The 14,068-nt window shown below is 46.0% G+C and overlaps 1 protein-coding gene across 1 annotated transcript in view; it reads right to left on the bottom strand.

The window, feature by feature from the left end:
- The window catches only part of CHD6 (chromodomain helicase DNA binding protein 6), a 192,410-nt gene that overhangs the window by 100,285 nt on the left and 78,057 nt on the right, over positions 1-14,068 (bottom strand). The window contains exons 5-6 of the mRNA XM_089673251.1: positions 13,894-14,043; positions 3,746-3,811 (exon numbers count right to left, since the gene is read on the bottom strand). Of these exons, the coding sequence (XP_089529377.1) occupies positions 3,746-3,811; positions 13,894-14,043 (216 nt within the window). The remainder of the gene's footprint in view (positions 1-3,745; positions 3,812-13,893; positions 14,044-14,068) is intronic.

The raw sequence follows: 14,068 nt of genomic DNA, 5'->3' as shown, positions 1-14,068 counted from the left end.
ATACTGTATGCAATTTATTTTAATTGCCAAGCACACAATTTCTGAAACCGTATTAATATGGGCCATCATTTACTAATGTATACTTCTTTTTTGTCTAAGTCTCCAAACTGTGGCCCAAGGGCCAGATGCAGCCTTTTGCTTTCCTTTATCAGGCCCTTGGGGCACGATTTCTCCTACGATATCAGGCACTATTTCTCACACTGACACCAACGACGAGGCATTATTCCTTCACAAATACCAATAATGGGGCATACGTTGATTGACACCAGCACATTTTCTTCTCCCACTGGCCACAGTTCAGCCCTCCAAAGTCTAAAGGACAGTACTGGTCCTTTGTTTAAAAAAGATTGGTTCTCAGCCCTCAGGTTTCAGTTTAAGATATAGCCTGGGTACATTAAGGTACCCTGTTCGGGACCTGCCCCCCCCCCGAACGGAGACCATATCTCCACTGAGTTATAAGTCATGGTCTAAGATTGAACAATCATGACTGACACGTATTTTCAACCTCACCATCATCAACATATTTTTTTTGTACCCGGTTTTGGTAAACCATGTTCTGGTTAACTAGTCTGTTAAGCAACATCTTATTTGTTTTTTGAAATTTCTAGATTGTAAAAGTAATCTCCATTGGCAATATACCTATATGAACACTTATGTTTTTTGTTATATTGTTCACAAATTCAAACTTTCACATCTCTTTGACTGTTTTGTATTTGGTAAAATCTGAATAAAGATTCTGATAAAAAAAATAATAATAATAAGATTGGAGTCCCCTGGTCTAAGAACATCAAAGATTGGTAGGGCATAGCTCCATCTACAATGCTTTCTTAATTTGAAGTGGAACCGCAGACAAGCCTTTAAATACAAAACTATGTATATGTATGGAAACAGTTTTACATTCCAAAGGATATGTAATTCTGTGTAGCAAGTTTTGTGATCTAAACACTTCAGTAAACAATATTGCCAGGTCCAGGATCCCACCCAGTCTATGTGAACAGAAATCAGCACACTGATGTAGTTTTGATAAAATTACTTCTCTGCTCTTCCTTCCTGTAAACATGCTCCCTGAGTTAGACTAACAGTATGTTTTGTCTGTGTGCCCATCTATAGAAAGATGTTATACAAAATAAAAAGATCTCTTGAATCTATCAATGAACACGCAAAAAATGTTTTGAATAAATGCACACTTTGTGTTTTAAAACTACATCTGTGCAAGAAAACATATTCAGTACATCTCTACATGCACATTTCTCCCTGTTTTGTCCCTTTAAAAATATTACAAGTATGGAAAAATACTTTGTGACTCCTGCCAGATAAACAGTAAGCTTCTAACTCTTTGTTAAAATCTGACAATGCTGTCTCTACTGCATTGAAATTCCAAGCATTGTTGTTAGCCCTGCCCATTTTCTCCCCTGTTGGACTACAGAACTCCTTCTATCGGTGTCCCTCTCAACATAACTACATTGATTTCTTTCCCAGCAAAGCAAAGCCTCTGACTTGACTCCACAAAACTTCCCCAAACACTGTGTGTAGGGAAAGAGCTATTAAAAGATGTAGTCCTGGGGAAAGACGGTGCACACCAACAGGAACACCGCTGATCCTTTCTTCCAGCAATTACCCCTGCAAGAACTTTATAAGCCTTGTGATGAATATAAAAAGCTGCTTTCTCACAAGAAAAAATAAAGTAGGAAAAAACAAAGGCAATGCTGGGGCATGTTCTAGAGGTGGGGATGAAAATTTTAGGGTACAAATGGTGATGGCCATTCCTGAGGAAGTGCAATTGCCTGAAACGCGTCAAAGGGGCTATTACGCTGTGACGTCTTGCCACCGCCTCCTATCATAGGTTCGTTGGCCATCTTTTTACTGTATATGGTCAGTATACCTTTGCCTGTTTACTTTTTATTTTATGTCCTTAATCGCGTGGATTAATACATTTATTTTAAAAAATACTACACTATGGGCCATTTTTTGTTGGCTCTCCAGTGAGCCAGCATTCATTTCTAGAGCCCATATTTCAAGGCATAGGAGCCATATCACTTGTGACACCAGTCCACCAGTCCAGAGGAGGACGCTAGTTCCAGTGTGAGCTGATCAGTATCCTGCCCATCCACTTAAGAGGCTTCTACGTTGATGCCCGGGAGATGATCGTTTGGCTGCCCAAATACCCAGAGGGAGGAGAATCCATTAAGATGGCCCAGCTCATTCATCCCATGAGGGGGACCTCTGGTTTTATTGATTATATGCGTACTGAAAGATACGCATCTGGTGAGTGCGTATTTTTACTATTTATCACCACACCAAGGGAACGTGAAGTCACTATAAACTCCTGTACCGATCACCTACCACGAACTGTCACCAACTTTATCATATTACTGATCAATTATTTTACTATTATTTTATCATCATTATAATCTATTACCAGACTGGAGTATATATCTTTTAGCGCTGCACTTTCTACTTGTGTATTTTATGGGGTTTTATTGTGGTTACTTTTTTTGTACTATAGCTGCTATATTATTAAGCGCTCACTGATTGTATTTATTGCAATACAAGTGATTAATTTGCGCTAGAGACCACCCTGGACTGATTAAATGGTTCTTGGTAGATATCGTGTGGTTCCGCAGGTGAATGGTGGTGTTGCTCTCTCTTGGTAGGTATAGGCTGCTACCTTACTGGTACGACAGAGATGTCACTTCAGCAAAAAAGATACTGGAATAGGAAGAAAGGAGCGCCTAGTGTCCACAATAAGACAACTTTTGACGAAGACTGCAATTGTTTATTAAAAGTAAAAACATTTAAAGAAAAAACAAGCCAAAGCGTTTGGGGGAATTGTCTTGCCCTTTTTCACGGCTGTTGGTACGCACCAAAGAAGGGTGGGCTCTGCTTTGGTATCCAAGTTTGTTGTGAAAGAAGATGCCAGTTTGTATGATGCAGAGGCAGCCTTGGCTACATTGTCTCAATTTGTATATGTTTTATTTGTTATAGAGTCACTCATATAACACATCTGTGAAAAGACATGCAAAAATAGTGTATTGGAAGAGTTGCTTTATATCAGACACATGTGCGCTCCTTTCTCCCTTGCCTGTATATTTAAAAAAAAAAAAAAAAAAAATGGTTGGTACACACATCACATGAACAGGAGGACATGGAGAGCATGAAAAACCCAAGTAGTTCTAGCCCTTCCTCAATGTGTTTTTGTTTGTGCAATGAAAACCTGACAAAAGGCTCAAACCAATCCCCCTCCCCACGCTATACAAAACTAAATTAAAAAAAAAAAATGTTGTGGATGCTGTACTCATTTTCAGGACAGCAGTTGTAAAGTGTGTAAACTCACCTTCATCCTTCCTTACTCTATTGGAAAGAGCTAGTTTAGTTCTTCTATTTGCTGATCTCAGCCAACAGCAATAGAGTTATGGCCATAAAGTAAAGGAAAGATGATGTCTGTTTGTCCAGACTCACATTCAAAAGTCTGATTTTCACAATGCTATGAATTGGGAGAAAGAGGGATCTTACAGAATTTATGTACATGTACCACTAGATGGCATAGCAAAAGGAATGGCAATGGCCACTTTAAACACCTGAATTTGGAGCTAGTTATCACTTTATATGGCCACATTGAATGCAGATTCAGCTTCTGGAAGTCATGTATAGAAGATCTTTTGGTACATCAGTACCTCTCTGAAGCAGAAAAAAAAGAAGACTACACAATAACACAAGTGAGCAACTGAACATTGATTGAACTCACCTCTTTTTGAGCAACCCTTGAAGACAGGATCCTTTCTATTATGTTGGCATCATCTTCCGGAGGCTCCTACAATAATACAAAGGGCCACTAAAAATTAAAAAAGAATTCTCAACATACTCTTACCTCTGCTATTTTCATTAATGGAAACTATGTAATTCCAGGAAACTTTCATTTTGGCATAATACTGCAGAGTTTACTGAAAAAAGTTCTGATTTCCTTTTCGGAATTTAAAATGAAAACTCTGCTAAAAAAAACTTACTATGAAAATTTCTACACAAACCGTAAAACAACCTTTTCACTTCAATCTGCAGCCAGTGTGATTTTCTACAATCCGTCATTAAATTCAAATGCCTCTTCCTTTTATTACAACATTCTGAGGGAATTCTTTACATTTTTTTGTCTACAGAAATCCAGCATAAATCTTACATTATTTCGCCAAAAAATGTGGTCACCTTACCATCAACATCTATGTGAGTTTTTGCATTTCATTCCAAAACCTTCGGCTGTAATATAAACTGGCTTCCACTCTTCTAGGAAGGCTTTACACAAAATTTTGGAGCTTGTGAATTATTTTAGCCAAATGAGCATTCGTAAGGTCAGGTACTGATATTGGAAGACCTAGCTCGCAACTGGCATTACAATTCATCTCAAAGGTCTTCAACAGGGTGGAGGTCAGGGCTCTCTGCAGGCCACTCGAGTTTCTCCACACCAAGCTAATCAAATTATGCCTATATGGAGTTGGCTTTGTGCACAGTGCCACAGTCATGCCGAATCAGAAACTGTCCTTCCCCCAACTGTTGCCACCAGGCTGGCTGGGAGCACACAATATTATTACATAATGTTATTAATAATACCAGCCCATACCAGAACCCTACCTCCACCTTGCTGGCATCTGGGTCAAAGTGGAGCTCTGTGCCAGTTACGTATCCAGATACAGGCCCAGTCAAGAGTCACCTCATCTCATCAGTCCATAAAACCTTTCAAAAATCTGTCTTCAGATATTTCTTGGCCCAGTCTTGACGTTTGAACATATGTGTCTCGTTCAGTGGAGGTTGGGTTTCAGCCTTCCTTACCTTGGCCATGTCTTTTAGCACTGACCACCTTTTACTTCTGAGCACTCTAAGTAGGATGAAGTTCTGGAATATGACAGCACTGGAGGATAATGGGTAGCTTCACATTTGATTCTTCTCAAATCTTTGGCAGTTTATTTTCGTCTTTTTTTTCTCAACATATTTCTTACAACCATGTTAGCTATTTGCAACAAAACGTTTGATGGTTCTGTGATCACACCTCAATATGTTAGCAATTTCAAGAGTGCTGCATCCCTCTGAAAGACTTTTTACAATTTTTGACTTTTTAGAGTCAGTTAAATCTCTTTTTCGGCCCATTTTGGTTGAGGAAAAGAAGCTGCCTGATAATGATGCACACTTTGATATAGGGTGGTGATCTCCTTAGGTCATATCCACCGTCATTACACAAATACATATCGCCTGATATGCCTAAATCCAATAAGAGTTCAACTTTATACAGCTTGGAGTTGGACAATATGCATAAAAATGATGATTTGGTCAAAAAACTCACTTGGCTAATAATTGTGCACACAGTGGATTATATATTTTCTGACTGACTGCACTGATCAGATGTCATTTCTGACATTCCCTGAAAAAAAGAAGTACATTTTTGGGGAGATACTCAAAGGCTTGGAGACAGAAACTGCAGCTTTTCTTTTCTAAACACAGAGACTGCTTAGGTGATCATGAAGAAGGCAGACCCTCCCGTTTTGCAAATAGATTGAGAAACTATATTTGTTCAGAACAGATATTGCACAAAATCATTCCATAATATCTTTGCAATGTACATAGTTTTCCTAGCATATACCTTAAACTAATGTATATCTAAAGCCAAACCATTTAATCTTATTGGTTGCTTGTGTGCTCTTCCTTCCAGAGTAATCCAATTTGATCCCGGACTTCTCCAGAGCCTCTCCCATCCTCTGGAACTCCCTACCACAGCATGTCCGGTCAGCCCCCACCCTGTCTGCCTTTAGGCGATCTTTGAAAACTCACTTCTACAGGGAAGCTGTAAGGGACCACCAGGCGGTACCACTAGCACTCCACTGGCCAGGCGTCCCCAGCGCACGGTATCTAAGCCCCAGGGCACGTGTTCACCAGAGCCCCTGATGGTGGGGATGGACTTGAAGTACCCAGAGACCAGGTCGTGGCTACTGAGCACGCCTATCAGTGGTAGCGGTATTCGCCAGGGGCTCCCGCAGGGAAGAGCCTGATGTGAGGAGGTCGGGTGATCCCGTCGGGATGGATGGATGGATGGCTGAGCAAGTGCGGGGTCAAACGGGCCGGGTCGGTAACAGTGGGGACGGAGCAGTACAAGGCAGCGGGCAGAGAGTAGTCGGGTCACACGCCAGGTCAGCAACGGAAGGTCAGATCCAAACGGGGGCATTCAGGAGAGAGGTCAGGCAAAGCAAGGGTCTGGGCAGGAGAAGGCAACAAGGTCAGGTACAATCTGGGTCAATAACTTACTTAGAACAGGTTCGCAGATACAGGATACAAGGAAAGACCAGAAGGCACTGAATGACAGCTCAGGGCCGTTTAAATATCCCGCCCTGCGCTGCCATTGGTGCCACGCGCGCGCCCGCGGTCCCTACTGCGCATGCGCGAACTCCCTCGCCGCGGACGGCCAGGTCTCAGTGCCCGCATTCTGACACAGGGCGGTGCACTGCGCCTGCGCCGAGCCCGTCGCAGCGGGGATTCCTGACATTGCCCCCCCCCCTACGGGCAACCTCTGGGTGCCCACCCGATCTCTCCACCACGGGTGATCACGAAGGAACCTCCGGACAAGTCGGGGTGCATGGACATTATGGGCTGGTTCCCATGAATTATCCTCAGGGCCATAGCCCTTCCATTTAATAAAAAATTGGGTCTGACCCCCCCTCCTTCGGCACCTCAGGATTGTTTCCACCTCAAATTCTTCTTCCCCTTCGACCGTTATGGCCTCCGGAGGTCGAGATTCTCGTTCTGGGAAGGCATCGGGGATTACTGGTTTCAGCAAGGACACATGGAAGACCGGGTGTATCTTGAGTGTGTCAGGGAGGACAAGTTCGTATGCCACCTCATTGACCGCCCGCTTTATGCAAAAGGGGCCTATGAACTTTGGTCCTAATTTCTTCGATGGACATAGCATTTTCAAGTTCGTTGTTGCCAACCACACTTTAAAACCGGGCTGCAGCACCAGGTCCCCTCTTCGTTTTTTGTTAAACGCCTTCTTGTAGTCCTCCTGGGCCCGAGCAATAGCCTCCTGTAGTATCTTATTGTTGGAGGAGAAGAAAGCTAGTGTGTCCTGTGTCGCCGGAACTGGGCATTCAGGAACCAAGTCAGGGAGAAAGACAGGGTGAAATCCGTAGTTTGAAAAAAACGGTGATTGCCCTGTTGCGGAATGGTTGGCGTTGTTGTACGCGAACTCCACCAGGGGTAAGAGTGGTAGCCAATTATCCTGTAGGAAGGATGTGTAGCAGCGCAGGTACTGTTCTAGGGTCTGGTTGGTCCTCTCGGTCTGTCCATTGGTCTGGGGGTGGAACGCAGAGGAGAGGGATAATTTGATATCCAAGGCCTTGCACAGTGCCCTCCAAAATTTAGACGTGAATTGGACCCCTTGATCCGAGACGACGTCCTCCAGGATTCCATGTAGTCTTACAACTTCCTGGATAAAAATTCGCGCAGTCTCGGCTGCTGACGGAGTCTTTTTTAACGGTAAAAAGTGAGCCATTTTCAATAACCGATCAATGACTACAAGGATCGCGGTGTGGTCTTGAGACGGGGGGAGCTCGACTATAAAGTCCATTGCGATCCTTTGCCAAGGTCGTTCGGGGGATCGGCAAGGGCCGCAGCAGCCCCCAGGCCTTGTTCCTCGATGGCTTGTTCTTCTGACAGATGGTGCAAGATTTTACGTAGAGCCTGCAATCCTTGGCCATGTTTGGCCACCAAAAGGAACGTTGGAGAAGTTCCAGGGTCTTCGCTGGGCCAAAGTGTCCCGCCATTGGATGGTCATGACACTGTCCCAAGACAAGGGTTCGGACCTCTTCGGGTACCATGATCAATCCTTCCTTCCAGAGGAGTCCCCCCTTGTTTTGGAGGGGTACCCCAGCTGGGGTCACTGTGGTCGTGGATGCATCCATTAGTTTGGACCAAAGGTCAGTTTGGAGAGCCAAGAAATTCCCTGAGGACAGAATAGTATCGGGTACCGGTTCTTCTTTGGAGTCTTCGAACATGCGTGATAGCGCATCGGGTTTTGTATTTTTGGACCCAGGTCTGTAAGTGATATGGAATATGAATCTGGAGAAAAACAGTGCCCATCTTGCCTGCCGCGGACGTAACCGTTTGGCAGTCCTCAGGTACTCGAGATTTTTATGATCAGTGAAGATCAAGATGGGGTATGAGGCCCCTTCCAGCAAGTACCTCCATTCTTCCAGTGCAGTTTTGATGGCTAACAACTCCCGATCGCCAATATCGTAGTTCTTCTCGGCTGGGGTGAGCTTCCTTGAGAAGAACGCTATGGGGTGGAGTAATGCTTTGGTGCCTTTTCTCTGGGACAGGATGGAACCCACCGCATTCTCAGATGCGTCTACCTCCAGTACGTAGGGCAGGGAAGCGTCTGGATGGCCCAAAATGGGTGCCGTGGTAAATAGTTTTTTCAAGGCCTCAAAGGCTTCCTGAGCCTCCGGCGTCCATCTGAAGCGGGTTCCAAGTTTGGTTAGCTGAGTTATGGGGGAGACCAGACCCGAGAAGTTCCTAATGAATTTCCGATAGAAATTCGCAAAGCCTATAAAGCGCTGGATGCCCTTTTTGTCTGTGGGCACAGGCCAATCCAAAATTGCAGAGACCTTCTGAGGGTCCATTGCGATTCCCGTGGTGGAGATAATCAACCCCAGAAACGCAATGCTGGACTGCTCGAAACTGCACTTATCTGCTTTGGCGTATAACCCATGCTGGCGCAATCGACCCAATACCTTTGTCACGTGTATTCTGTGATCCTCCAGAGAGGATGAGAAGATCAGTATATCGTCTAGGTAAACAATTACAAAAACGTCAAGGTAATCCCGGAAAATGTCGTTTACAAAATGTTGGAATGTGGCTGGGGCATTGCACAGTCCAAATGGCATTACCAGATATTCGAAATGCCCAAACCGGGTACGAAATGCTGTCTTCCACTCATCCCCCTCCCTTATGCGAACCAAGTTGTAGGCCCCCCTGAGATCAAGTTTAGTAAATATTGCCGCAGCCTTCAGGCTCTGAAATAATTCGGGTACCAATGGCAGTGGGTAACGATTTTTTAATCGTGACTCTGTTCAGTTCACGATAGTCAATGCAGGGTCGCAGAGATTTGTCTTTTTTCTCTACAAAGAAGATCCCCGCCCCGGCTGGTGAAGTAGAGGCACGGATGAACCCCTTCTGGAGACTGTCCTCTATGTATTCCTTCAGGGCCCCCAATTCTAGCTCAGACAGGGGAAAAATCCGTCCAAAAGGGATCTCGGAGCCGAGCAACAGATCAATTGGACAGTCATACGGGCGGTGGGGGGGCAAGGTGTCTGCCCCCCGCTTACTGAATACATCTAAGAAATCGTGGTATGCTGCGGGAATAACCTGTTTCAGGTCGGAGTCTCCCTCGGAGCACAGGAGGACCTGGGGGGCTGCTGAGCCCGCAGTGTGACAGTGTTCCTGACAATACGGGGACGGAAACAAGATAGACCCGGTTTCCCAGTCAATTTGGGGGTTATGGGCCCGCAACCAAGGGAGTCCCAAAATGACTGGAAAAAGAGGTGAGGCAATGGCATCTAGGCGGAGGAATTCCTGATGCTGGTTAGCAATGGTAGTGGCGATAGGGGGAGTTTCCTGGTTAACTACTCCTGACTTTATCTGGGAGCCATCTGCCAGAAATATGTTAAAGCCCCATTTTCTGGGCTGGAGGGGAATCCCCTGCTGATGAGCAAAATCTAAATCCAGGAAACAACTGCATGCCCCTGAATCAACTATGGCCGTCACCTCCACGGTCCTTTCTGGAAGCTCAAAGGAGAGGGGCACCACTAAGGATTGGGACGGACTGACCTTGCCAATAGCCAGAGAAGAAAAAGAGGTGCACTTACTCATTTTCTGAGGGCAGGATCGTACCATATGATCGGCTTCACCGCAGTAGAAGCAGAGGTTCAGAGAGCGTCTCCGCTGGCGTTCTTCTGGCGATAATTTAGGCCGAGCCAGGCCTAGTTGCATTGGTTCCTGTGCATCTCCTGGAAGTGGGTTCTGGATATTTGTTCTGGTTCGTTGGCTGGGGCCTGGAATTGGACCCCATGCATTTCCGTGACCCTGACCGGACCTCTCAAACCTGCGTTCCCGCAGTCTACGGTCTATTTGAATCGTCAGGGCTATTAGGTCTTCTAGTGACTCGGGAACCCCCACTCGGGCCAGCTCATCCTTCAAGGGCTCTGACAGACCCATACGGAACTGGTGTCGCAACGCGAACTCGTTCCAGCGTGTGTCCCCCATCCAACACCTAAATTCAGAGGCGTATTCTTCTGCCGCCCGGCAGCCCTGTCGAAGCGTGGATAATGTTGCTTCAGCAGAGGCTGCCCGCTGTGGATCATCATAAAGGATGGCCATAGCTTCCAAAAATCGCAGACCGTTCCCAGGTGAGGGTCATGGTTTGCCCTTAACCGATGGGCCCAATCTTGGGGTTCACCCTGCAATAGTGAAATTAAAAATCCCACTTTCACTGATTCCGTTAGGAAGGTGCGGGGTTGCAATTCAAAAAACAGGAGGCAGGAATCCTGAAAAGACCTGAAGCGTGTTCGGTCCCCGTGAAAACGCTCCGGTAATGGCACTCGGGGTTCAACCCTCGGTAGAGGAGCAGAGGCCCCTGAAGCTGGCCCCAGAGCTTCTTCCACCGGGGGAGCGGAAACAGGGGCCTGTGGAGCAGGGCCAGATGCAGAGCGGGTCTGGAAACGGTTTTCCAGGTGCGTGCATTTGTCCTGCAAGGTCGCCACAGCCTGTGTCAGGGCTGATAGGTGCCTGCAAATATCTCCCAGTGGGGCTGACCCTCCTCCAGACTCAGTCATGGCCTTCTGGTACTGTAAGGGACCACCAGGCGGTACCACTAGCACTCCACTGGCCAGGCGTCCCCAGCGCACGGTATCTAAGCCCCAGGGCACGTGTTCACCAGAGCCCCTGATGGTGGGGATGGACTTGAAGTACCCTGAGACCAGGTCGTGGCTACTGAGCACGCCTGTCAGTGGTAGCGGTATTCGCCAGGGGCTCCTGCAGGGAAGAGCCTGATGTGAGGAGGTCGGGTGATCCCGTCGGGATGGATGGATGGATGGCTGAGCAAGTGCGGGGTCAAACGGGCCGGGTCGGTAACAGTGGGGACGGAGCAGTACAAGGCAGCGGGCAGAGAGTAGTCGGGTCACACGCCAGGTCAGCAACGGAAGGTCAGATCCAAACGGGGGCATTCAGGAGAGAGGTCAGGCAAAGCAAGGGTCTGGGCAGGAGAAGGCAACAAGGTCAGGTACAATCCGGGTCAATAACTTACTTAGAACAGGTTCGCAGATACAGGATACAAGGAAAGACCAGAAGGCACTGAATGACAGCTCAGGGCCGTTTAAATATCCCGCCCTGCGCTGCCATTGGTGCCGCGCGCGCGGTCCCTACTGCGCATGCGCGAACTCCCTCGCCGCGGACGACCAGGTCTCAGTGCCCGCATTCTGACACAGGGCGGTGCACTGCGCCGAGCCAGTCGCAGCGGGGATTCCTGACAGAAGCCTACCCCACCTCCACCTAAGAACTGTACTTGAATGACCTCCACCAGATCATCCCCCGCAGTTATCACCTCCCCCTTCCTTTAGATTGTAAGCCCTCCTATTCCTTCTGTACTGAACTGTATTGTAAGTGTACTATCTCCCTTATATTGTAAAGCACTGCACAAACTGGTGGCGCCATATAAATCCTGTATAATAATAATTATAGTAAGAACTTTAATAAGACAATTGAAACATATGGTATTATTTTGGTAGATATATGTATAGAAAATGGAACATCCTTTTTTTCATTAAATGGCACAAGACAATATCTTTAATTCTTCCCTCCCAAATGAAAAAAACAATCCACACATATCTTTAACACTTTAGTAATTATTTTTTACTAAATTGTTTCTCTGTGTGCTCCCACACCTCTCATTTCCCCATCACTTCTGTTTGTTTGGAACAAGAAGTGCATGTTAGTTACGGTCATGTGCACTGCTCTATGCACACTACACATCCCATAGTCCCCCTTTGGAGTGAACAAGAAGGGAAGGCCACATTTCTACATACAGTGGGAAAACTGAGAACGGATGTATCCACCATTTAGGACTCATGCACACTGGACATTATTAAAACACCGGTAGCATTAGCTGTATACTGCTGCATTAAAAACGCAAGTTTCGTCGTGTTTCTTAGCATTTTTGCAGTAGCTTTTTTTAGCAAAACTATACTCCCACAAAAGCTTGAGGGTCAAAAACGCCAGATAGCAGCGTTTTGCAGCATTAGAGAGTTTTTAGAGCTGAAAAACTCCTCTTCAAATGCAGTAGGTTTTTTTGCCAGCCTGAAAAAGCCCCTGCCCAAAAACACTGATGTGTGCATGAACACATACACCATATTGCCAAAAGTATTGGGACACCCCTCAAAATCATTGGATTCAGGTGTTCCAATCACCTCCATAGCCACAGGTGTATACAATCAAGCACCTAGGCATGCAGACTGCTTCTACAAACATTTGTGAAAGAATTGGTCACTTTGATTAGCTCAGTGAATTCAAGAATGGTACTGTGATAGGTTGCCACCTGTGCAATAAGTCCATGCGTGACATTTCCTGGCTACTAAATATTCCACGGTCAGCTCTTAGTGGTATTATAAGAAAGTGGAAGCAACTAGCAACAGCAGCAACTGTAAAATGACAAAGCGGCATCAGCGCATGCTGAAGCAAACAGTATGCAGAAGTTGCTACCTCTCTGCAGAGTCAATAGCTAAAGACTTCCAAACTTCCTGTGGCCTTCAAACTCGCACAACCATGTGTAGAGAGATCCATGGAATGGGTTTCCATGGCCGAGTAGTTGCATCCAAGCCTAACATCACTAAGTGCAATGAAAAGCGTTGGATGCAGTGGTGTAAAGCACACCGCCACTGGACTCTGTTCTCTGGGGTGACACATCATGCTTCTCTTTCTGGCAATCCGATGGACGTGCTGGGTTTGGCGGTTGCCAGGAGAACGGTACTTGCCTGACTGCATTGCATAAAGTTTGGTGGAGGGGGGATTATGGTGTAGGGTTGCTTTTCAGGGGTTGGGCTTGGTCCCTTAGTTCCAGTGAAGGGAACTTTTAAGGTGTCAGCATACCAAGACATTTTGGACAATTTCCTGCTCCCAACTTTGTGGGAACAGTTTGGGGATGGCCCCTTCCTGTTCCAACATGACTGCGCAACAGTGCACAAAGCAAGGTCCATAAAGACATGGATGAGCGAGTTTGGGTTGAATGAACCTGACTGGCCTGCATAGAGTCCTGACCTCAATCCAATAGAACACTTTTGGGATGAATTAGAGCAGAGACTGAGAGCCAGGCCTTCTCGTCCGACATCAGTGCGTGACCTAAAAAATGTGCTTCTGGAAGAATGGTCAAACCTTCCCATGGACACCCTCCTAAACCTTGTGGAAAGCCTTCCCAGAAGAGTTGAAGCTGCTATAGCTGCAAAGGGCGGGGCCAACTCAATATTGAACCTTACGGACAGACAGGGATGCCATTAAAGCTCATGTGCGTGTAAAGGCAGGCGTTCCAATACTTTTGGCAATATATTGTAGGATAGCATGCTGGGGAGTTTACTGGCTGTAGAAAAAATTGCCCAAAACAGCAGCTTTAAAAACGTCCAGTGTGCATGAAGCCTTAACACGGTCAGGTGACAGCAGCAAAAAGGTATGTTTTCGTGTTAAAAACACACAATTGAAAATATTTTTTTTTTTTTTTAAACTATAGTTTATTGTCACTTGGTTTATTGGTATAATATAAGTTGGTGCCAAATTGGACTACCAGCAATGAGTAAATATATGATCCAAAGTTCTCACCTCAGCCTGCCATGCCAGTGTGGTTGCAGCCAATGCAGAGGCTCTCCCGGCTCCCAACACAGCAATAGTTTCCCCATCATCATCCACCACTTTAAAATCAAGATCTTCATTGTATTTTCGTCTTTTCACCTGCCGCCCAGACCTCCGTTTCTGTAAAGGGAGAAGAATGCGTTGG

Source organism: Staurois parvus, unplaced genomic scaffold, assembly GCF_062004578.1.
Source record: "Staurois parvus isolate SC_StPar_1 unplaced genomic scaffold, SC_StPar_1.0 ptg000137l, whole genome shotgun sequence".
NCBI classification, from domain to species: Eukaryota; Metazoa; Chordata; class Amphibia; order Anura; family Ranidae; genus Staurois; species Staurois parvus.
This window is presented reverse-complemented; position numbering and strand designations above follow the sequence as displayed.